General features: G+C 44.7%; 3 protein-coding genes across 5 annotated transcripts; 1 reads left to right on the forward strand and 2 right to left on the reverse strand.

Annotated features, from left to right (window-relative positions):
* Positions 1 to 195: 195 nt before the first annotated feature.
* On the reverse strand, positions 196 to 7,934 carry LOC149347197 (uncharacterized). 2 transcript variants are annotated; one of them, XM_089586939.1, is made up of 4 exons: positions 7,729 to 7,934; positions 7,382 to 7,639; positions 6,112 to 6,211; positions 196 to 972 (listed from the first exon to the last, which is right to left on the reverse strand). In XM_089586939.1, the coding sequence occupies exons 1-4, from the start codon at positions 7,852 to 7,854 to the stop codon at positions 899 to 901; spliced, it is 558 nt and encodes a 185-aa protein (XP_089443065.1). In that variant the 5' UTR covers positions 7,855 to 7,934; the 3' UTR covers positions 196 to 898. The 2 variants fall into 2 exon arrangements, with proteins under 2 accessions (XP_089443065.1, XP_089443064.1); XM_089586938.1 differs by having other exon boundaries at positions 6,087 to 6,211.
* LOC149347198 (uncharacterized) lies at positions 3,395 to 6,077 on the reverse strand. The gene has a single exon (XM_089586937.1). It carries the CDS (start codon positions 6,032 to 6,034, stop codon positions 4,028 to 4,030), a length of 2,007 nt encoding a protein of 668 aa, XP_089443063.1. The 5' UTR covers positions 6,035 to 6,077; the 3' UTR covers positions 3,395 to 4,027.
* A 2,403-nt stretch (positions 7,935 to 10,337) lies between the features above and the next one.
* On the forward strand, positions 10,338 to 16,374 carry LOC149347199 (BEN domain-containing protein 5-like). Of its 2 annotated transcripts, XM_089585521.1 has the most exons (6): positions 10,338 to 10,460; positions 12,072 to 12,205; positions 12,555 to 12,693; positions 12,839 to 12,913; positions 13,416 to 13,536; positions 13,815 to 16,374. In XM_089585521.1, exons 1-6 carry the CDS (start codon positions 10,448 to 10,450, stop codon positions 13,837 to 13,839), a joined length of 507 nt encoding a protein of 168 aa, XP_089441647.1. In that variant the 5' UTR covers positions 10,338 to 10,447; the 3' UTR covers positions 13,840 to 16,374. The 2 variants fall into 2 exon arrangements, with proteins under 2 accessions (XP_089441647.1, XP_089441646.1); XM_089585520.1 differs by lacking the exon at positions 10,338 to 10,460 and having other exon boundaries at positions 11,942 to 12,205.
* The last annotated feature ends 8,668 nt before the right edge of the window (positions 16,375 to 25,042 follow it).

The raw sequence follows: 25,042 nt of genomic DNA on the forward strand, positions 1-25,042 counted from the left end.
TGATTTATAAGATTGGGGAATTGGGCTTGCTTGTTCGCGATCATGTTGGTAAAAGCACAGACGTGCTTGTGTTGTGTTTGTTCTTTCGTCCTGTCTTCGAACTGTACGTTACCAACATGATTTTGATTTACCTCTTATATCAGCTAAATATTCATCCAATTTTTAAAATAAACAATAAAGCACAAGCACAGTAAGTACTCTAGAAGCATTATACATTTGTTTATTTTTCAGTTTTCACAAACCATGTAGGTGACCAAAGCATGAATTTATTAATCATGCTTGGCTCCATAAGACAGAACTGCATTTACAAAAATGATGGACATACTAGCACATTAAAGGGACTATGCAATGAATTAAAAGTCACTTGTAAATGTTTTCAATACTTAGAAATGATGCTAAGAAGCATTCACACCAAGTATGAGTCTTCGGAACTGAGCCAGCAATTTATTATGAATTTTTAAAAACTGCGCTTTCTAAAATTCGCGGGCCAATCGGTGTCTTCGTAGTGACCGATGTTAAAGCTAAAGTCGTGAAAATAGACGTCACTAGACTCGTGATGTCGGCAGGCCACCACACGTTGTCATTCGCTGGAGCCACAGCAGCCACGATGTCACGGGCACGCTTCCAACAGCCGTGAAAATCGTCTGCTCGAGCTGCCGCATAACCCCCTCGGGCAAGCGTGAGCCAGGGCATTGCCTTCACGCATATGTTTTCAATTTACCCCAACCGCCTCTTTCTGTCGGGAGTTCGGGAACCACTCGCAGTGCCTTTGTCGCAGTGACAAGCAAAGAAATCCGACGTGCGCCGCGATCCAGGAAGGCGAAGAGAGGTCGGAGAGACGCTGCCGACGCTGCTTCTGGGGTGCTGGGTGCGACAACCGGAAGTGGCAAACCGAACGTCAGCGAATGACGTATTCATGGGTGGGGCCCAGTCCCAAAGCTGTTTTCTTTATTTTTTCTTGATGCTCCACGCCTAGAGTAAAGAGGGGGAGAGGAGGAGCGTGATTTTTAATAATCTATAACTTCGTTGTTAGTGATGCTAGCTCAAAAATTCTTGCGCTAGGGTGACAAGTGGTGGGATGCCTATCTCTCGTCTGCTTTATGCAATCGCAATTAATTTATTGCATAGTCCCTTTAAAGAAAAACTGAAAAATGGTGTGCACAAAGGTGATGCAGCTCAGTTTCACATATTCATACATTTTCACAAAACAGAAAAACGACAAAGCGAAAAACATCACGAGAAAGCATAAAAAATTATGGAACAAAAACATTACTCAAGACTTTCAGAGATGCAAAACATACATACAGCATCAAGATAAAAAACATACAGCATCAAGATAAAAAACATACAGCACCCCAAAAAAGGCCCACATTGAAATAATGAAAATTACAGCTGGATTTATCAACACTGTGTCTACCGTTTTTATGAAGACATCAGGGGAAAATTAAGGAAAGGGGGGAAGGGGAAAGGGGGGGGGGGCAAGCCCCCTCCTAGAGTGAGATTGCCATGAGAGAGATACAATGGACCCCATTCTTTTTGTCAAAGTTCAAGACTCATGGCAGACGTACTACCCCCTTCCCTCCCTTTACACACATATGCTGTAAGAGTTGCTAGAGCCAGGCACAACTCGAGAACAAAGCTGCAAATGCCTTTCAGAAAAAGGCCTACCAACCGATGCCATCATGAAACCCCCTAGTGTAAAATTTTATGTGGCTGGCAGGTGTCCCAGTGTAGTGGGATGAACTGGAATATCACCAAGCAGCAGATACCATTGGGTGGACAGCCTCCATTGCCACCGCAGTGAGCTTTATAGGACTATACGAGGAGTGACAATACCCTGTGTGCTAGCCACCAAGTTACAAAGACAGCTGAGGGGTGCCAGCACTGCCCTACACCTAGCTTGGACCACAAGATTTCTACTGCCCACCAGTTTTCAGTGTTTTGCCAGCGTCTGGTCAAGTAGCAAGAATTCGGAATGTCTGCACTGATCCTGAAGAATATGAGTTCCAATCCATGATATGCTTTCTGCACACAAGGGGCAAACCACCAGTGGACATTCACAGAGGTTTGTGCGGTTTTTTGAACGAGTCAGGAGAATGCGGCAAAGTGGTGCCGTGAATTCTTGTCAAAACAGAAGTTCATGAAAAAAAAAAATGACTGTCGATGTGCGTAGTTCAGCCAAATGTGTTGTGCTGGGTTTTATGGCATATAGGCAACTGAGGACATCATGCGCCAAACTCATAGTTCAGCCAAATGCAAATTAGGTGCACTAGCAATTAGGTTTCACTTCGGTTCTGGTATTCGGCCTTTGTATGTTTACTTTCTGGACACGCCTCGTAAATCTGTCCCTGGCTATTTACTTCATAAGGAGGGCAAAGTATAGGTGAAGTGCACTGCACACAGAGGAAGGCTACAAGCAAACCACACATTCTGATGAAAGGCATAAAGTCAAAATGGTCTGAGATATGCACTTAGAACACAAACATTCGAATACAATCGCAATAATGCTTCCTTACTGGCATAAGAATTCTATCCCAAAGAAAAATATACCTGCAAGTCGTAATACAAACTCTGATATGTGCCTACTGAATATTAATCCAGTACATGGACATCCAATCACATGGAGGCCGAGTACCAAAAAGTTCATGTGCATTTCAGTTCAAATTATGCAACTCAGTCTCACTGAGATGAAAGCCAACAGTTCCTAGAGGCCAGTGACTATCTGTGTGTGATAGCAATCAAAAATATTTTCCAGAAGTTATGTAACATGCTTTTCCTTCCTGCAGTAGTGTAGTCCCTGAGGCATCCCACTGCAGTACTTAACAAGCACACTCACTTTAAATGATGGAAAAATATGCCTGAGAGGACAGAAAGTTGGTAGGAATCATTCGACAGAGCTTACAATGCGACAACACATATCTGAAACACGTAATGTGTCTTTCTTGTGAGTCTGCTAGGATTGCTATTTGTGCACATTACAGATCCCTTGCTCTGAATTAATATGAGGCAGTCATTAGGCATAGCATATCTCAAGCCCAGCATTGCTTTGGGACAATATTACTACCATATGCTGTCATGGTACACTAGCAACAGTGTTGGGTTGCAAACCCTCACATCTGCAGCAGTGCCTCAATGGCCACAGTATATGGCTGTTCAACACGAAGTCATGGACTCAAACACTAGCAGCAGTGGCACCATTTCAGTGGAGATGAAACACAAAACTGCGTGTATTGTGATACCAGCGCAAATTAAAGAATGTAAAGTGTTTGAAAACGATTCCAAAACACTTGTATCTTACAGCTCAGAGAATAGCTCTCAGCATGTAAATATCCATCAGTTAAAATATAACAGACACTTCACAATTATACCTAACCTAATCAGTGTTCAAGGTGTTACACAATACAGAATAAACTGTGATACTCTGCTAAATGGATCACATTTCAGCCTGACTTCAACTCTTGTACAATGGAACTGTATTAATCTTAGCGGTTCTCACAATGGGTTCTGCAGAACCCTCGGGCTTTCATTGCATGCCTCAAATTCCACCTTTTCGTTGCCCATTTTACTACCACCGATATTGTAATTGTCTTATGGTACACTGTTCCATTATACAGACTCTAGATCCTACAAGGCAGCATGGTGCGTAAAGCATTTTCTTCTTTAGCATTACATTTCAGGTCGTATTTTGACTGCGGTGGGCACACATAGCCCGCAATCTGTACAATGCTACAACAAAATAAAATTCCCAAATGAAAAAATTATTTAAAATCTAGGAGCCTACGCTAAGGCCTCTATCATCGCTCAGTTGCAAAATGTTAGATTCCAGCAATAAGACCCTGCCACGGTGGCTCAATGATTAAGGAGGCGAAACGCTTGGCACCAATGTGCTGTGTGATGTTAGTGCACGTTAAACAACTCCAGGGGGTTTAAATTGTCCGAAGCCCTCCAATACGGCTTTCCTCATAGACTGAGTCGCTTTGGGACATTAAACCGCAAAAATCAAACCAAACCAGCAATAAGCAATCATCTAAAGAGTGTAACAGCTAGGTATAGGTGAAAGAAACACACTTCCTACGTCCATAAAAACACAAATGTTGCTCACTGAAGAAAATGGCACAAGTTTTAGGTCCCTTGTGAATGAAAGAACTTTGAACAGGTGGTTCAATTCAACAGTGCCATACTTCACGACACTGCATTTTAGTGGGCGCACAAGAACATACGTGGGACCACAGCTAATGATGCTTACAATAACAGCAAAAGTGCCATTCAACAGCTGCACCACAGAGTTATTTGTCTTTTTGTTTCTGGCATAGCTTTCACCAGTGAATATGCGACCATTATGACATAAGCGAGCATATTCAACACTGTTTCCTACCTGTAGCTCTTCAGTTAAGGTGCTACTGCTGGCAGAGGGCACGTAAGGCCTTCCTCGGCCAAAGAAGCGCAACCCCTCAGAGATGAACACACTTTTATTGGTTTGTACTGCATCTAGTGCAGCACAGTACTGAATGGCACCTTCATGGGTAGAAAGTTTCAGGCATGTATCAACTACTCCCTCAATCTGCAGCACACGGCACAGCTGGTGAGGAATACCATTGGCAGCCTTGACAGCCTCCTTCAAGGTGCCATTCCCTGCCTCGAACGGATATGCAGAGTGAGCCCATAATGGACCCCAGTGCCGTACGCTCTTGCCAATGTGGAGAAGCTGGTGCATGTTATAAGTCATGCTTGCTTTTCCATAAAGGATTTGAGTGCGGCCATGGAAGTCCAATAGGAGACTCTCTGCATGAGCAAGGTCAGGAAGTGACACCTTGTGTTCGAGCAGGATATGCAAACTCTCCACCAGATATGCCCAGTGCTGCAGGTACTTCCTGTCCAAAATGCCATCCAGCACAGGCACACTATAGAAGAGCACCCAGTTCTCGAATTCTTTTGCCTTCCACCATCGCCTTTCTTTTGTGGGCCTTGGCGTGCGCTTGACATCTCTGGGAGGTGCGATGCTCATCAATTTTTCATCTACTGCAGCCTGACAGCGACCTAAGTAGAATGGAGAGCCTGCTGACTCAAGCCACATATTCAGAAACTGCCGCCCCACTCCCAACAGCATACAGTGCATATAGTCAGGAACGAAGCTCCACACTATATTGAACTGCTGCAAGTTGATGAGTGGGGAGAAAGATTTTACGCCATTAATAGGTCTCTCCTCTACAATTGCCCTCTCCATGTCTGACACCATCTGCTCCTCGCTCCTTTCAGCAGTGTCTGTTTCTTCTACAGGGTACTTCGTTGACCGCCCAACCCTCTCCCCTCTATGCAAGCACCAATTACAGCCGTAGTAGCCGTTAAACTGTGTCAAACCCTGCATGGGGGCCCTGGCCACAGAATCAACTGCACAACAAATGCAGAAGGCCTTGAAGTTTTGTTTTTTGCCTTTATGTTCAAGTTCAAATCCTTCCTCTGATAATTTGTTCAAAACCTCCACAAAGGCACCCTGAAAGATGCCCATGTGCGGTTTGTCTCTTCCAAACCAGAGACCTGCCAATACCAAATTTTTCATTCTTTCTGTCGGTGGCAGCTCGTTAATGATAAGTTGAATAGGCCAAATTGATGTACCACTCGACTTGAATACAGGGCTGCCATCTGCATTCAATGTGAAGCTGATTCTGTGCCCAACTTGACTTGTAGCAGCAACGAAGTTTCGGTACATGATGCCATCGTAAATATCACACAACGTGCCATTTGACTGGAGTGGCTGAGTCAGGTCGAGAAAGCTGCAATTCTGTAACACCTTGCACAGCTGTGAGGGAAGGTCTAATAGCACAAAAAAGGGTGCATCTGCCATGGCAGATGACCCACAAGGATGTCCACATACAGAGCATTCCAGGGGAATGTTTGCTACTGCCTCGCCAACATATACCATGCAGTGTGGGCAATAATAATGGAAGCTCATACTTGTCCCAGTGCTTTGCAAAAGCTTGCTCATCGCGTGCTTCGACTGGGGGAGGACAGGGTGGTTAAAAAAACCATTTATCATATCAATGAGGCTCAGCAGAGCACTATATGTTAACTTTGCCCTAAGTGCATACCTCAGAACCATTAACAGCATATCACCTGCTGTCACAGTTAGCACTGACGACAGGATGTCCTTGAAGAGAGAGACAAATGCACCAGTTGCATCTTGGCTTGTGCTCTCACTGGTGGCATGACGTTTCTGCATACATAAGGAATTCATCATCAATATTCAGGATGCACTCTTCCAGCAATACAGGTTTATATATGCTGCACTCACGGACGTTACGAGCACCACCTCTGAGCGCTAATTCTAGCTTTCACAGTCTAGACCAGAGCGGGTTGTGACATGTAGGTTATATAACGTGGTCTGAAACATGGCGGCCGATGACATCTGTGCAAACTGTATAATACACAAGAATGGCAGGTTGATGGACCTTGGAGCTCGAGTGGTGCTGTGCAGATGAAGGGCAGCGAAACCTCAATTTTAGAGATAATACTTCAGCTTGAGCGCAGCCAGATCGACATGCACATAAACCATGCAGGCACAAGCACACTGCCACCGATATAGCAAAGCAGCTGCATTAAACTTCCACTTCAAGCACACGCTCAATTGCTGTAGACAAGGATTCTCACATTTTGCATACAGGTGGGAAAAAAATAAAAAAACAAATAAAAGACATCAAAACTGCCTTTAAAAAAATTTGGCAAGATACGCATTATTAGGCTCTTTTCTTGATGGCGTTGCATAACCCTCCTCGCAGCGCCGTCCCTGCTCCTCGGCTCTAAGGGTGTGTTCGTCGTATTTTCCCATTTTGAATTGTTTACCGCATGTTTCTATTGCACTGAGCTGTGCACCTTGTTTGAATTATTCGTAGCGGCGACTTGGGTTTCCCACGTTGAACTTACACTGATACCGCGAAAATGTTACCACGTTCAGGAACTGCCGGATAAGTGTTGCATTCGGCATTCGAGGGAAAAGGCAAGAAATTAATTCATGCATTGAGCAAAGGCAGCGGGAATGAAATTAACTACATGCAGCATCATTATTCTCTCTGTAGACTTTTTGAGAGCTGGATTCATTCCTTCTAGGACAGTGGCAAGCAGTAGGTCAACTGCACACAATTTTATTTTCCTCTGGTGCAAATAATTCAAACAAGGTGCACCGATCAGTGCAATAGAAACATCCAGTAAACAACCGAAAGCGGGAAAATGCGAGGAACACACCCTTAGAGCGGAGAAGGAGGGGCGGCGCTGCGAGGAGGATTATGCAACGCCAACGAAGAGAGCCCATTATTATTATTTTTTTTTTTTCAGACCGATGCCGCTTCATGCATATGGCACGTAAAGAATATATATATGGTGTTCTCACAGCTCTATTCTGTTCATCCTCCGGACTGCGCGCTGCTCCAACCGCGGAGTGTTCACTGCCACTGGAGGAGCATGGTTGGATGTTTTCCTCCTCATTTATACTGATGCATCCCTGTGGTGATTGCGACCTAGAGTCGTGAAGGTCGACATTTGCAACGTTAGGATATGAGCCGCACAGCGTCGAAGAGCTGCCTGAAGCAGCTTGTGAACTGACAGGCTTGTTTCTTGCAGTACTGCCGCTGTCCACTGTAGAAGATTCCTGTAACAACGTTTAAAGGATCAGTGGGCAGAAGCCCGGCGGTCACAAGCACACGTGATAGACACATGTGGTATGCATTCGATACTCACGCCTTGTTTGTTTGCAAGTGCGCGGTTGTACCAGGAGCGCGTCGATTTCGGCAGCTTGAAGGTTTCGTCGGGATTTAAATACTTTTTATATTGTCCTCGCTTCTGCCTCTTTTTTTGGCGCTCCATTGCGATTCCGAACTTTCTTTATAGGAACAACGCGTGCGTCCTCTTCCAGAAAATTACCGCACACGTGCCGCAAGCCGCAGGTACGGCTACGGCTGGCCTTGACTACGGCGTCTCTCATAGCCTGAGTTGCTTTGGGACATTAAACCCCATAAACCAACCAACCAAACTAGCCATTCGAAAACATACTGAGTGCGAATTTTAGAAGCTAAATGTTTTACACGGAATAAAAATAAAGCCATGGTTTAATTCAAATTTGTGTAGCAACAACACTTTAGCAAGTTGGCCGGTTTGGCGCTTCCATTTGGAATCATCCATATCGCCATCGCCACCGTAACAGGGGCCAGCCATGGCGGTCGCTTTGTCGAAAAATGTTAGTGCAGTCTCGTGCCCATCGTTTAGGCCGGCAGAACCATGGGTACGCATGCGTACGTACGCTATGAGGACGATAAGCGTTGCGCTATTGTCCCCATTGACTACATCAGGGGATATAAGGCCAGTGACGACGGTGACTTCAGGTCAGCTTACTATCCCGTGAAATGGATTGAGGATGACGGGAGCTACGATTATTACCGTGCAAGAGTACTGTTGCTGGGAGGTAAGTTCGAACTGTCACTTTTGTCATCCACGTGGGGGGTTTCAACTGCATCTCCGCAGAGCAACAAATATAAACAGTGACTGTTTCAACGTTAAACGCGCACTATGCGAAAGCTGCTTATCTGTCGCCAATGCTACAGACCGTTATAATTCTGATAAATCAAGAAAGTACAGGGTCGTCCACTCTTAGTTAGAATGCGCTACCGCATGGCCTTGCTCTTTGGAGGGTCACTGCGTCCGAAACGGCTGCGCATCGAAGCGAAGTGGCAGATGACGCGAAGCACCACGTCCAGGTAAACCTTCTCGTCCACCACTTTGCTGCGATGAGGACTTTGTCGTACGCGGTGGCCCTCTGAAGAGTGCGGCCACGCGCTAGCGCATTCTAACTAGTGGACGACCCTGTACATCATCCAAACTTGGTATTGAAAAACCAGGACTGTAGTACGCAATCTCTGCGACAATTTCAGCTCGAATAAGCGAGCGGTTCAGCCGAGAGAAGCATTTTACGGTGCGCGTTTAAAGTTTTAGCGTTGCAACTATCTGTATTTCAATGCGCAGTGGTTGCACGATCGACCAGCTAGTCTCAGATAGCGTAGTGTGAATGAGTGAATACGTGATAATTAAAAAAATATGCACACGTCGCCACAAAACTCAACGGTGTCGACATTTGTCTGTGTTTGGCCACCGATTAAGCTGCGTGAAAAGCTATGCTGCACGTGCGGCCATGAACAAAAGTTTGCGGGATTTGTGTTCATTAGAAAAAAAATTATTTCTGTCAGGCAAAGCAGGTCAATGAAAACAGTTGAAGCCCCCATCCACTGTTATACCAATTTGCTAGCTACCGAGACAACGCAGAACTTTTGCCCTACGACTGTATGAAAACACAGGCGGCCGACCGCGAGGGCAATAACAGGCCTTAATTGTAAAATTAAGATGCCATGGCGCCGCTATTGTTGCGTGCATAAGCCGTATTTACCTGTCTGTTTGATAACCACATATGCAGTGGAAATCGGGTGAAATAACTTTGCATTTTTTTTTTCTGCTTGCTAAGGTAATACTTGAAAAATGGGTCATACTGAGGAAGGAATCCTTGTATCCACAATTTCAGCCCGAGCCTCCTAGGCTTAGATGCACCTGATGAATTAAGGGAAAAGGTTAAACCTTGGTCAAAAGTTGAATTGATTGAGTATATAGAGTTGTGAGACGAACCGTGGGTACACTTTTAAGAAGCGGTTCTTTACTGAAATTTTTTATAGTTTACTAAACATGTCCAAATCAAGGTTCACCCCTTCAGAGGTGAATATTACAGAGGAATTTTGTGTCGTTAACAATGCGATGCATAATTTGGTTTTAGTATGCGAAGCAAATAATGCATGTGTGCTCTTTCTCCAATAACTGTACTACTAGCAAGTGCATCTATCTGGTGCTGTATTTTGTAGTGTCAGTGGAGGTAGAGAACACCAGATGTCCGGGAGCTCATTCAGTCCCACAGTCCAAACGAAACTTTTTGCATTTTTACATGTTGCAGTATCTAAGAACCGTAAATATTTTTGCCTGCAATTTATTTTTGCCTCTGTGAAAACATTTCAGACTCTGAAGCTGATGTTGAAAAAAAAATAAAAAAACAGCGCGTCCGTTTTATGCGAATCGTCGATTCCAGTTCAAGTGAAGAAGAACGTGAGGTGATATGCATCCTCCTTTTTTTACAGAAACCATTGGGCTCATATTCTGGTCGGTGAGACTGAGTAATCTTTTTCTGTTTTGTCCATTTATAGCAACCTAAGAAGAGAAAACATACGAGCAAAGAGAGTGTTTTGCAGGCTATTGAAAAAAAAAAAAAAAACTTAATGAAACAAATTCAGAAACGAAAAAGCAGAGGGCACTCTCGGATGCCTTAACAACAATCGAGAGCCTGAAACAGCAGCTTGAAGAGAAAGACGCTGAAGTTCGAAAGCTGAGATGCCTGAATGAGCAACTACAAGAGAAAGTTATTTTGAAAATGGACGAGCTTGGTATGTTGTCTTGATTTTTTAGTACTAATTAGTTTCATTGGTTCTTGTTGTCTAGATGTAACTTCATTCCAATACATTTTAGAAATGAGTGGCTACAAAAGAGTTACTGTTGGGATGCTTTGGTAACATGATTGCAACAAGCGTTACCCACACAGACGAAGCTGTTCCATGGGGTTTGGCACTGCAGCTGGGGTACTGAATGCTTTACGAGCGTAAAAACAAAGGCAGACATATCTGGCACAAATTTGGAAATGGTGCATGCGGTGGCTCAGTGGTTAAGGCGCTCGTCTACTGAACCGGAGTGCCGAGGTTCGTACCCGACCGCGGCGGCCGCGTTTCGATGGAGGTGACACGAAAAGGCGCCCGTGTGCTGTGGGATGTCAGTGCACGTTGAAGATCCACAGGTGATTGAAATTATTCCGGAGACCTCCACTGTGGCATCTCTTTCATTTTAATTCCCTCCTTTATCCCTTGCCTTACAGCGTGGTGCGGGTGTCCATCTATAAGTGAGACAGTTACTGTGTCACTTCCTTTCCTAAAAAGAACCTATTTTCGATGTTGAGACTGTAATGTATGCAATGAAATCGTAATGTATGGCACAAAAGTAACTGATGCCCGACTTAGTGATTAGTATCTTTGTGCAAGCTGCCCTTTCTAGAGTTTTTATAAAAAGCGAATATAATTTTGAAGACAAAGCGAAACTTAGTCTGTTGTCCTGCAGTGAAAACATGTCCGAAAAAAGAAATTGCACAGTCTCGTCTGATTTCTGTCTGAATGTGAGGTCAAAAAATAATGCTCAAGTTTTACTCCCTGGATTCACATAATGAAGCTGAAAAGCAGTGGCCACCACTGATGTGTATACTGGGCAGCAGAAATATCTATAGATATTTTAAACCATGTGTGCAGGCCGGTTGCCGATGACAAGCAGTATTTATTGAAGATAGGAAGTGGGCATATGAAGACACAAGGGTGTGGCTTGATACCGCAGTCGTGGCCCAGTGGTCTGAGCGCCCGTCTCGGCTGCGGGAGGTGGTTGTTTCGAAACCCACCGCCGAACACCCACCGGTAAAATGGGTACAAGCATCCCCCGGCCTGGCGCTCGGCTTTCTTTAGGGGTGTGCGTTTGGGAGAAGTCATAAGCGGTGGCCTTGTGGTAGAGCATTCGCCTCGCATTCGGGAGGTGCTGGGTTCGATCCCCAGCGCCGCCGAGTACCCACCGGTTTCTTTAATGCGTACAAGATTTCCCCTGGCCTGGTGCTCGGCTCTTCTAGGGTGAGATGCTTGGGAAAAGGGTCGTAGACCAAAGTTGCTTTGGTTTAAGACCCTTTTTCCCAAGCATCTCACCCTAGAAGAGCCGAGCACCAGGCCAGGGGAAATCTTGTACCCATTAAAGAAACTGGTGGGTACCCAGCTGCGCTAGGGATTGAACCGAGCACCTCCCGAATGCGACGCGAATGCTCTAAGTCACTGGCAGTGTGACATCAGAGCTGTTTCACTGTGCTACAAAGCTTACATTTGCTACTTCATGCATGTGATATATTCATATGTGTGCACTATAGTGACTAATGTGTATCCCTGTGCTTGTTTCAATACTTTTCTATAATATCCCAGCCCTGAAAAATCCAACTCCGGCTCCTGAGAGGAAGATCGCAGCAGTCTCAGCAGCAGTCGCCACTCCAGCTACAGAGACTGCTGCCATCTACAATACAGAGGATTCTCCTCTGTTTGAAACCCAAGATGACATGGTATACCTGGATGCTTTCTCAAAAGCCTGAAATAATGGATTAATGAATAATAATAGCTGGGCAAAGTTTAATGCAGTTGTCAACTTGGAAAATAGGCATGAATAGCTGTATCTCATTGCTTGAAGGTGGTGCTGTGTGTGCTGAAATAATGCACTTTTCATTTGCTTCTGTAAAGCAACTGCAAACTACTGACATCTTTGTTCATTTCTGAAAATAACTGGCATAATTTATTTTGCATTTAAGACTGCCAAAAGTTAACATAAATACTCCTTTTCAAGCACTTTGCATGATAGAGTATAATGAATGTTGTGCATACAATGCATACAGATCTGCTGTTTTATACCTGCAGGTTGACATCGGGGAGGGGATCCGCATCGCGAAAAACGCTTGGACGCGAATCAAACAGTTGGAAAAAGACAGCATGTTTGTGAAGGAGCTCCTGGTGGCAATTTGGGGCACAGCAGCACTGAGGGGTCGTTCGCTTCAAGGTAATAACACAGCACTGTCGCTATTTGACTATCAGAAAGGTGATGCTTTTAAGAAGCCCTTTCGTGTTTATATATATATATATATATATAATATATAAATATATATATATATATATACACACACTGCAGTATGTCATTTTCACAGGCAAACATAGCCCCAAGTACCCGGACCGTGAGAGGAAGTGCCCGTTAACGCCACTAAAAGTGACAGTAATGCGCGGTGAGTACTTACAGCTGTCTAGGGCAGTTTTAATCTGTTCTCTTTTTTCTTGCTGCACTGCTTGCGCTTGCTATGAGCGGTACGTGAGAATCCTTTGAACATTGTCTTCCTCAAAGTTTGTGTTTTTCTGCTTATTATGGCAGCAATTGAAGCACACTGAAGCAGATTTTTCAGTTAGCCAGATTCGATATTTCAAAATGCAAAATGAGGCCAGCATTGTTACTGCACTTAAATTGAAAAGGTGGTTGAAAGAATTGGATAGAATAAGTGCTTGTATTGTTGGAAATATCAATGTGAGGTTATGTACAAAGGATAAGCACAAGTGTATGGCCAATATGCAATCAAACTGCTTATTCAAAAATGTACAGTGCATTCTACTATGACAGTTTGGAAGTTTACATACAGCGCTGTAGAAGCAAGGCAGCATACTTGCATGGCCAAACCTTTGAGTCTCCTTTTGCTTGTATTGTTCATAATGTGCAGTTTCTCTTTATGGAAACAGAATGCTACAGGGAGCGCCTGGCCAAAAAGGGAATACCAGCACATATGCTTTTCCTGGCTACGAAGCAGATGAACCATTATGTCGTCGAAAAACTTGCCGACATTGAGAAGGTGGCCAAGAAGTGCGTATAATCCATGTTGTACTTTGCATGCCTTTGTACCTAGACGTCCAGTTTTGCCATTAATGGTGCTAGCATGCTTTTCATAAGTCTATCACAACAGTCTGCCCACCTGGAGGGTGACTGTAAGTGAAGTAAAGGGCTTATAATTAAGTCTGTGTAATTTTCTATTATGAATATTGGTCAGGTTTGGTGCTCTCGCTTTTGTGCCAAGTGAAACTGGTGCTTTAATAATGTTTTGCTTTTTCTTACCGTAATCTTGTTTTGGTTTCATTTTGCAGGCAGGAACTTAGAGGAGAGCAGTGAAGGCATCAGGGCTTTTTTTTTTTTCTGCCATGAAGATTGCTTCGCACTCATCATCATCAGCCTGACTGCGGCCACTGCTGGGCAGAGGCATCTCCCATGTCTCTCCAATTAACCCTGTCCTTAGCCAGTTGTAGCCACCGTATCCCCGCAAACTTCTTAATCTCATCCGCCCACCTAACTTTCTGCCGCCCCCTGCTATGTTTGCCTTCTCTTGGAATCCATTCCGTTACCCTTGAGGACCAGCGGTTATCTTGCCTTCGCATTACATGCCCTGCCCAATCCCATTTCTTCCTCTTGATTTCAACTAGGATGTCATTAACTCGCGTTTGTTTCCTCACGTACTCCTCCTCCACTGCTTTTGTATATTTATTTATTTATTTATTCAAATACCCTAAAGGCCCGAGTGGGCATTACATAGGGGGGAACAACAGTAAAAACAAAGCAAGAAAAATTTTCTATAAGTACAAATATCGTTGGCCGGGAACACATTGTTGAAAAGCATCAAACACTCAAAATATAAAGGCACATGACAAAGAACACTCAGGTTTCCTTCAAACGCAAGTGGTTCAACAAGAATGCGAAAAATATGAAGGTTACAGCTCGAAGTGACGTTTTAGAGCGGTTACAAACGCTTCGTAATCATTGGCAGACGCAATGGTGCCAGGGAGTAGATTCCATTGACGGATGGCGAGGAGGAGAGGCCAATGAAAGAAGAGATTAGTTCTAGCAAAGATGGGTTCTACTTTCAGTTGGTGATCAGTGCGTGAGAATATCCAATGAGCGGGCTTGATATGGTACGAAGCAAAGGAAGAATGACTGTGATATAGTTTGTAGAAAAATGACAGTATGCAAACCATTCTCCGTTTTTCGAGAAGAGGTAAATTTAGAGCTTTCTTTATTTCAGTTACACTCGCTGATGGCGAATAGTTCTTCGATATGAACCGGGCGGCTTTATTTTGCAGGGACTCCAATTTTGTTACTAGGTATGCTTGATGGGGGTTCCAGATCAAAGAGGCGTAATCCAATTTCGAGTGAACTAATGTAGTGTATGCTAATAGCTTTGTGTCTGGATTAGCTAAACGCAGGTTACGTCTCAGGAAGCCGAGTGTTTTGGAAACTTTGTTAATAACTGTATCGATGTGCCTGTTCCATGAGAGGTCTGCTGCTAAATGCAAACCTAAATATTTTATGATGGGTGCCGATTCTACTCGCACATTGTTCAAAGTGTAATAACAAGGTTCGGCGCTAGATATTGTGGTAAATCTAACAACTTTTGTTTTTGAGGCGTTAATCTCCATTTGCCATTGTGTGCACCAGTCATTAATTTTGTTAAGGTCTGATTGTAGACTAGTAGAGTCGGAAGGATCAGTAATCTGTCTGTATATCACGCAATCATCTGCAAATAATCTGACCGTGGAATTTAGGTTATTACTTAAGTCATTAATATAAACTAAGAACAATATAGGTCCGAGTACAGACCCTTGCGGTACTCCAGATTTAATGGGGGAGAGGGACGATGAATGCCGATTAACAGACTGATACCGACTGGCCAAAAAACTCGATCCAAGAAATAACCTTAGGATTTAAGTTCAGATTCTCAAGTTTATTTATTAGACGTATGTGTGGGACTTTATCGAATGCTTTGGCGAAATCTACGAATACGGCGTCTATTTTAGAGTGAGCATGAACAGCACGATGAAGGTCAGTGATCAGTTCAAACAGCTGTGTTTCGCAAGATCGACCGTGTAAGAAGTCGTGCTGATTGACAAAAAAGAAGTTGTGCTGTACCAGATAACCCATGATGGCAGATGAGAGTATGTGCTCGAGCAATTTGCAGCTGATGTTAGTTAACGAAATGGGCTTGTAATTTGAAGGTTTAGAAGCATCGCCAGATTTAAAAACGGGAATGACGCGCGCAATTTTCCAGTCGTTTGGAACACAACTCGTGTCAACGGATTGCTGAAAAATAGCAGCTAAGATGGGGCATATTGCAGGTTTTGCTATTTTGAGTAATTTAGGACATATCCCATCGAGGCCGGGTGCGGAGTTAGCGGGTAGACGGTCTATGGCAGAGGATACGCCCTCTGGCATGACAGTTATGTCGGGCATAGTTGAATGCAGCTTTGTAAATCGCAGGTCAGAAGGTAAAGGGCTCTCATCTGTGAACACTGAGCAAAAAAATTGGTTAAATTCCTCCGCTACCTCTGGGGAGGTAAGGAGCTTGCCTTCTTTAGTTATTGACACTGAGGAGTTGGAACTGTAATTTGGATTAACAACTCGCCAAAACTTTTTAGGATTGTTCTTTAACAGATGCGAAATGTCATGGTTATAAAACTTGTCTTTTGCGTCTTCAATTTCAGTTTTGCACAGTTGCGCATGTGTGCGGTATTGATTCCAATCGCGCGCAGATCCTGACACTTTATATTTCGCGTACAACCTTTTCTTTTTGTTTATACATCTTTTGACGCTCCTTGTGAACCATGTGCTTTCTGTATATATTTGTATGCTGCCATGAATAGATTGCTTCCAACTGTTTTCTTGTGTTTATATTGAATGCAAATGTAAACAGTACACCCTCCATTCCAGAACCTACCGTATTCTGCTAGTCAGGCTCACTGGACACAAATTGGTTAGTAGGACAGACCAGTTAAACTGAATCAGTCAGACCTATTGATCACAGTGTCTCACCAGTTAAATTCTCTCACTGAAGCTAATTCAGTGCAATTGCACTCATGTCTGCCCTATTGGGTCCAACTGTGTGTCCCACTGACCTCTGCATACTGTGGGTTCAACCCACTAGACCCATTGTACACTCTGGGTCTGACCCATTGGGTCCAATTGGTATGTCCTACGAGACCCATTGTGTGCAGTGGGTCTGACCCATTGGATTCAACTGGTGTGTCCCACTGGACCCATTGTATGTAGTGGGTCTGACCCATTGGGTCCAATTGGTGTGTCCCACTGGACCCATTGTATAGTGTGGGTCTGACCCATTGGGTCCAATTGGTGTGTCCCACTGGACCCATTGTATAGTGTGGGTCTGACCCATTGGGTCCAATTGGTATGTCCTACGAGACCCATTGTATGCAGTGGGTCTGACCCATTGGGTCCAATTGGTGTGTCCCACTGGACCCATTGTATAGTGTGGGTCTGACCCATTGGGTCCAATTGGTGTGTCCCATTGGACCCATTGTATAGTGTGGGTCTGACCCATTGGGTCCAATTGGTGTGTCCCACTGGACCCATTGTATAGTGTGGGTCTGACCCATTGGGTCCAATTGGTGTGTCCCATTGGACCCATTGTATAGTGTGGGTCTGACCCATTGTATAGTGTGGGTCTGACCCATTGGGTCCAATTGGTAAAGGGCTAAAAACACAATTGGGAAGTCCAATTGGCTACAGTTGGTTCCAATTGGAAATTTCCAATTGGTTCCAATTGTTTTTTTTTGACTGGGTTGAGCCTGCTGTGACGCTGCACATGGGTTGCACATGCTTTTATGGCAGGTATTGTTGAGCACACAACATTGGTTTTATGATGTAGATCGGAGCAGATAGCGGTATGTGATTTGCAAAAACAAGGATGTTTTCATGTTTCTGCTCAGAGGCGGTGGCCCCAATGGTGTGTTTGGAGCCTTTGTATATTTCTGTATTTCTGTATTCTTGGGGTCGGCCTACTGCTCGCTTGGCAGCAGCAAAAGGCGCCGGAACATCGCCGCCGCCTGTGTGCTCCATAGCAGAAATCCTTGGGCCTCGGAGCCAAGAGAGAAGACTCGAAAAGTCTCGTGCTACAGAGGCTTCGTTTTCGTCCTGTGTTCTTTGGAACTTCTTATGCGAGGGTACAAAGTAAATAATGCATTGGCCCTTTCCCTGCTTTACAAACTGTACAATTCAGCAGCGTTATATACAGCTGCAGTACAGAAAGTGACTGTAAACTTCTGTCCATGAAACTGCCTCAAAAGCAGCTTCTGGCCGAGCGGTTGCCATGATGCCACACCGAAGACGGGCGCCGTTGTGCTTGAGATCCGTTTACGCCCTCGGCCTATTATTCGCTTGGCAGCAGCAAAGGGCTCTGGAACATCGCCACCGCCTGTGTGCTCCATAGCAGAAATCCTTGGGCCTCGGAGCCAAGAGAGAAGACTCGAAAAGTCTCGTGCTGCAGAGGCTTCGTTTTCTTCCTCTATTCTTTGGAACTACTTCTTATACCAGGTCGTTGGTATCGAAATTCGCTTTTCATCCCTTAAAGGCTTAATAATTACCGTTATTAATGTCTAATTTGTTTTACATAACTAGTCAAAACTTCCCCTTTCCAGTGATGCATTACATATGTGGCCGATGTTATGCTTATACTATTTATGCTTATTACTATAGTAGGATACAACTAAAATAAAAGCAGTTGCTCACACTAGGCAGCGGTCCGCGGCGTTCTGTATTACTCCGCTGGCCAAACGTAAAAGCAAACAAAATCAACTTTTTAATATTTGGCTTTATCAAAATATCCGCTTATCAAAATTCTAGAGCTCATAATCTTTTTCTTGTGATAAGGTTCTTGTTTAGGTAACAAGGCACGTTTAACCAGCTGACTACTTTTTCGCCGTGGAGAAATTCTGTGCGCAGAGGCTCAATGTTGGTGGAGCTTCACTGCAGACATAAGTTGTATCCGAATATATACTATGCCACAATATGCTGTCTTAGTCTAGCGATCCAGCGGACCTCGGCACAGCAACCACGTTTCTAGACTCAGATTTGTTGCTAGGGGCGCCGTTGATAACCGCCTACTCACAAGAGATCAGGGTCACTCGCACTATGTAAACGGTGAAACTGCGATTAGCATTAAAAGTCATATGGCCAAACATTTCGCCTTCCTACTGTTCCGTGTTGGGCATCTTGGCTGTTCACTTGGCCCCAGCTGTGGCTGCTGATTGGCTTTCAGAGGGGAACATGCACATATTACTCAATGCAGTACGCTGTACAATAAGCCAACTGATCTGCACAATGTGTGAGACAACTATGCAAGCTCCAGTGCCTGATGTGCAGGAGTGTTTTCCCCGGACACGGCAATGCCACGCACGGCTAAGCACAGGTGCTGGGGTCCGTGGTGGCGCACTGCTCACTATCATCCCCCTGCGGGGATGTCCCTGCGGATGCTGAGGGACCCGTGGTGTCGCAACTCACCAACGTCTAGAATGAGACGCCCCTGCAGGGAGGGCCTTAATAAGGTTTGCAGGGACATATCTATAACCAATATCATCCTGCAGTGGTCGCAACCCACGGCGGAGGCAACACACCACTTTGTCCTCAGCTTCCTGTAGACGGCACCTCCGGCCTGACCCGACTTGGGAAATCGGCAGTCGCCTTTTCCTGTCCTCCCCTTCATCTTTCACTTCTATCTCTTTCTTACAACTCTCTTGTTTCCCCCTCTCTTCTCGGTGTTTTCACTTTTCATAGCCCCCACAGGGAGGCGTCTGCAGCATGCAGACGTTGGTGAGTGGCGACACCACGGGGTTAACCCGAGCATCCGCAGGGACATCCCCGCAGGGGGATGATGGTGAACAATGCGTCACCACAGACCCGAGCATCCGCGCTTAGCCGTGCGTGGCATCGCCGTGTCCGGGGAAAAGGGGATCCTGGTGGTTGAGCCGATGCCGAGCGTTTGGACCTTTAAGGCCCCTCGGCGGAGGCAACACACCACTGGCCCCAGCTTCCTGTAGACGGCACCTCCGGCCTGACCCGACCGGGGGAAATCGGCAGTCGCCTTTTCCTGTTCTTCTCTCCATCTTTCACTGTCCTATCTCCTTTCTTACAACTTTCCTGTATCCTCCTCCCTTCTTGGTTTTTTCCTTTTTCCTGGCGGCGAGGGTTAACCGCGTGTGACCAACTACCCTGAGTTGAGTCATATTAGGTTATAGTTAAGGTGTACAGCTGGCGTAGGCAGGACTTTCTTTCAAGTTCCTGTCGCGTCCCCTTGTTGGACTCCATGGTGGGTGGCTGGCACCATGACCGAAAAACATCAATTTTTTATGGCTCCCCCCCTTTCCAAACTTGATCGCTCTCTCAAAAGAGTGCGGAACGAAGCATCAGACTTTTTCATGAAAAAGAAACCAACTTTCACTAAGTTTCATGTTATACACAGTGTGAGCACGGATGCATTTATTCTACCGTTGAACAACAGTTACAACAAAGGGCTTGAAATACAGACGGCGGCGTCTCCGCTCGCGGCCGAAGGCTCTCTCTCCGCCTCGGCACTCCGAGAGGGAACGCACGGAGCCAGTCAGGGTTGCCAGGCCACTTATGAGTTTGGCTGTTCCAGGCGGCGAGTGGCTTGCACCTCACAACAGTAACTGTGAACAAAAGCAAGCCCGAATCATATCCCCATTTCTTGTTACCAAATGCCTAACAGATACCTTAGGGCCTGGCTACAAGGTATCCAAAATGTCCAGTGGCGACCTACTCCTCGAACTACGCGAGAGCATCCAGTGCTCGAAACTTGCAAACATTGTTTCTATAGGGGACATCTCTGTCTCCGTAACTCCCCACCGATCCCTCAACACAGTCAAAGGCGTGATCTCAGAGGCTGACTTCATCCACCTTACGGAAACCGAAATGCTTCAAGGACTCTCCGACCAAAATGTCATTGACGTCCATAGGATCAAAATTCGCAAGGATAACAAGGAAATAGACACTAAACACATGGTCTTTACATTTAACACCAGCAGCTTACCCGAAACAATCGAAGTAGGATACCTGAAAGTCAACGTAAGACACTACATACCAAATCCCCGTCGCTGTTTCAATTGCCAGAAGTTTGGCCATGGCTCACAGAGCTGCCACGGCTGCAAAACCTGCGTTAAATGCGCATCAAAGGACCACCAGTCTGAGGAATGCGACGCAGCACTACGCTGCGCAAACTGCGAAGGGGACCATGCTGCGTACTCCAGGGCGTCCGTCCTGGAAAAAAGAGAAAGAAATCATTACCATAAAGACAAAAGAAAACATTTCATTTAAAGAAGCCAGAAGGCGTTTTGCACTTACAAATACATTCTCCTCAGCAAAACCAAACTTCGCTGATGTGGTGCGCAGGGGCGTAGCACCACACAGCACTCCGGCACCTGCCGAGGCCAGTTCCACTGTGCCTGTAGCAGGGCCACCCACGCCCCAGGCAGAGACAGCGAAAGCTGCTCTGCCAACTCCAAGCCAGGGAGTGCCGGCCCATGGGTCGACATCCCACAGGACTTCCCCCCGTCGGGGAAGACCTGACACTCACACACGCGCGGCTTCCCCGCGGTCGTCCAGCACCTCTCACGAAGTGATGGACGTATCCCACAGTCCGCCTGCTTTACAGCGGCGGAACAGCTCTCGTGAGCGGAAAAAATGCAGGGTCACCATAATGACCCCAGAAAATAAGTAAACTCCCAATCGTTCCTATCCCAAACATAAATATGGCTTTTCTAGTTCAGTGGAACTGTAGAGGAATGTTGAGGAACTACAATGACATAAAAGATATCCTAGGGTCAATCTCGCCCGTAGTCTTATGTCTTCAAGAAACAAATCTAGGTCCACAACATACAAATATCCTGAAACATTATAAAACTTTTAGACGCGATCGTGAGCACGCAAATAGACTATCTGGAGGCGTTGCAATTGTCGTGCAAAGCGGCGTCCCTGCTCGAGAAATCACACTCAAAACAAAACTTGAAGCCGTTGCGATCAGTGTCGTCAGCCATAAAACAATTTCTGTCTGTTCTGTATATATTCCACCACATTTTACATTGAACTTCCAGAACCGTGTCTAGTAGTTGGGGACTTTAACGCTCACTCCCCTTTTTGGGGAAGCGAGCACCGTGACTCTAGGGGTCAAATAATTGAAGATTTTATCCTCACAAATAATGTATGTCTTTTAAATACAAAAAAAAGCCACATACTGCTCCCCTACCTCAGGGAAAATGACCTTTTTAGATTTGTCGTTTACTTCACCTTCTGTTTTTAATGATTTTAACTGGGACGTCATTGACAATCCATATGGCAGCGATCACCTCCCTGTACTAATCACTTTAACATCCCCACCGGAGATAATCCCCATAAGGCCACGTCGCTGGAAGCTCCACCTCGCCGACTGGTCACTTTTTAGAGCAAAGGCAACTTTAGAAAATATAGTTTTAGAAAATCTTACTATCGACCAGATAAACGAAAAGTTTACTAATTGTATCATAACTGCCGCACTCACAGCTATTCCTCAGTCGTCAGGAGTGACGCGACAAAACCATAAAGTATGGTGGACAAAAGAATGTAAAGAAGCTAAAAAACAACAAAACAGAGCTTGGGGTAAATTCCGCAGGTATCCGACACATGAAAATCTCTTAATTTTTAAAAAGGCAAAAGCTAAAGCTCGGTGCGTCCGTCGCAGTGCCGAGAAAGCTTCATGGCAGAATTATGTTTCATCTATCAACAGTCAGATCCCATCTAAAAAAATGTGGGAGCAGGTTCGAAAATTAAACGGTAGCTTTTCACCATTCACAATTCCGCTTTTAACAACACCTGGCACACAAACAAGCATAGAGGAACAGGCAGACATATTGGGGGAACATTTCACTGCAGTTTCAAGTTCATCACACTACATGCAGTCCTTTTTAAAATACAAAAATACAGCTGAAAAACAGAGGCTGCCAACAACTGGAGGTGCAAATGAAAAATACAATAGTCTAATTACCCTCCAAGAAATCAACAGAGTACTGTCTGCCGAAAAAAAAACTGCTCCAGGACCCGACCATGTACATTATGAAATGCTTGCACATCTTTCTGAGCCTGCCGTCGAGGCACTTTTAAAGTTCTTTAACACAGTTTGGATGTCAGGGAAAATACCTGTAGCCTGGAAGAAAGCTATTATTGTACCGTTTCTTAAACCTAGTAAACCCCCAACCTCTCCTAGCAGTTATAGACCCATAGCCTTAACCAGTTGCCTCGCCAAATCCTTCGAAAGTGTCCTAAATATAAGACTAACCTTTGTTCTTCAATCCTGTGAACTGCTTGATATCCATCAGTGTGGATTTAAAAAAGGATGCTCCACTACAGATCACTTAGCCCGCCTTGAAAATACTGTCAGAGAAGCTTTTATACACAAACAACACTGTCTTAGCGTCTTTTTTGATTTAGAAAAAGCATATGATACAACCTGGAGGTTCGGGATTCTCCAGGACTTAGCTGAGCTCAGCATCCGTGGCAGAACTGCATTAAAGACTTTTTGTCTAACCGCTCATTTAATGTCCGCCTAGGCTCGACCCTTTCGAGGGACTTCATTCAGGAAAATGGAGTTCCTCAAGGGTGCAGTTTAAGCACAACTCTCTTCGTTGTAAAAATGAATTCTATTAGAAAAATAATCCCAAGGTCCATTATGTATTCAATGTATGTTGATGATCTTCAGATAGCATGTACATCTTCCAATATATCAACATGCGAACGACAAGTACAGCTTACAGTCAACAAAATGGCAACATGGGCAGAGAAGAATGGTTTCCAGTTCTCAACACAGAAAACAGTGGCCTTACTTTTTTCACTCAAACGAGGCTTGCACACAAATCCAACATTACACCTCAACCAAACCGAGCTGCCTTTAAAAAAGGAACACAAATTTCTAGGCATCACCTTCGACAAAAAACTTACTTTCCTGCCTCACATAAACGCACTGAAAAAGAAGGCGTCGCTAGCACTGAACATACTGAAAGTCCTTTCACGCAAACACTGAGGTTCTGATCGGGTATGTCTTCTACACATTTATCGCTCTGTAGTACGTTCCATTCTAGATTATGGTTGCATAGTGTATGGATCAGCAAGGCCATCGTACTTGAAGCGACTGGATCCTGTGCACAATTTGGGATTGCGCCTTTCAACTGGTGCATACAGGACGTCGCCAATAAAAAGCCTGTACATGCTCATACATTTTAAAGATCCGTTCCCAGCCTAAACACATCTGTTACCCACTCGTTACAAAGTGCTCATCCCGAACACTATTTACCAACAGACCCCTCGCAATCAGGCCACTTCTTCTCCGGTTTGAAGAGAAATGCCAAGAACTAGATATAATGGACACATTGCCTAATATTGCCCGCAAACGTGATCCACTCCCTCCTTGGTACTGCCTACCATCTGTGTGCGACTTCACATTAACACAATTTCAGAAGAAACATACACCGCATGAACAGATATTACAAGAGTATTTAGCACTAAACGAAAAATATTGAGAATAGAAGCATTTTATACCAATGGATCAAAATCGGCGCACTGCGTGGGAAGTGCTGTAGTTCAGAATAATTGGGAAAAAATAGTACGGCTACCTGAGTGTGCATCCATTTTCACCGCCGAGTGTTACGCAGTCTTGCTAGCTGTAGAAAAAATAATAAATGAGAACATTCAGAACAGTATCATTTACACTGATTCTCTGAGCATACTAAACTCACTTCACCAAACAAGTGCCACAATACAGGGACAAGACATAAAATTTTGCTGGGTCCCCAGTGAGAAGGCAGATGAATGTGCTGGAAAAGCTCGGAACAAAGAAATAAAGAAAGTGTACATTCCTTACAAAGATGGTATGAGGTTGGTGCAGTGCAAATTAAGAAATAAATGGCAGTCACAATGGAACATCGAAAGAAATAATAAGCTACATTTAGTAAAACCCATCCTAGGCGAATGGAAATCATGCTCACACCAAAAACGATTCATCGAAGTTATTTTATGCCGTCTCCGTATTGGACACACACATCTCACACACAACTTCCTGCTAACAAAGAAAGACAAACCTGTTTGCGAGCAATGCGGACATGAACTTACCGTAAACCGCATACTACTATCATGCACAAAACTTGAATCAGTAAGGAAAAATATTTTGCTATATTTTACAAAGAACATATCCCATTTCATCCAGCATTGATTTTAGCTGAACATGCACCCGTTAGTATGCTTGATGTTTTTAGCTTTTTAAAGGAAGCCGGTGTTCTTCAAAAACTGTAATTTCTTACTTTGTGCTTCTCTACTTAAAACGATACACCTCAGCCACTTTCTCAGTCCTGAGAAGGAGGCTGAGGTTTTTATCTGAGTAGTTGGGGGCCTCGAGATCCTTGCCAAGCCAAGGATGTCCACGGAGGTTAACCAACTTTTAAAAGCTTCTGCAAACAGCCATTTCTAAAGTGTTTGTATTTAATCAGCCAGGTAA

The sequence above is a fragment of the Amblyomma mixtum genome, chromosome 4 (genome assembly GCF_055824585.1).
Source record: "Amblyomma mixtum isolate Tamu chromosome 4, ASM5582458v1, whole genome shotgun sequence".
NCBI classification, from domain to species: domain Eukaryota; kingdom Metazoa; phylum Arthropoda; class Arachnida; order Ixodida; family Ixodidae; genus Amblyomma; species Amblyomma mixtum.

Coding starts and splice junctions, on each gene's coding strand:
- LOC149347198 (XM_089586937.1), bottom strand. CDS start 6,034: ATGATAAATGGTTTTTTTAACCACCCTGTCCTCCCCCAGTCGAAGCAC.
- LOC149347197 (XM_089586938.1), bottom strand. CDS start 7,854: ATGGAGCGCCAAAAAAAGAGGCAGAAGCGAGGACAATATAAAAAGTAT. Junction 7,640..7,728: donor CACTTGCAAACAAACAAGGC/GTGAGTATCGAA, acceptor ACGTTGTTACAG/GAATCTTCTACAGTGGACAG. Junction 973..6,086: donor ATGCTGTTAATGGTTCTGAG/GTATGCACTTAG, acceptor TCTTTACTCTAG/GCGTGGAGCATCAAGAAAAA.
- LOC149347199 (XM_089585520.1), top strand. CDS start 12,026: ATGTGTATCCCTGTGCTTGTTTCAATACTTTTCTATAATATCCCAGCC. Junction 12,206..12,554: donor TTGAAACCCAAGATGACATG/GTATACCTGGAT, acceptor TTATACCTGCAG/GTTGACATCGGGGAGGGGAT. Junction 12,694..12,838: donor GAGGGGTCGTTCGCTTCAAG/GTAATAACACAG, acceptor TCATTTTCACAG/GCAAACATAGCCCCAAGTAC.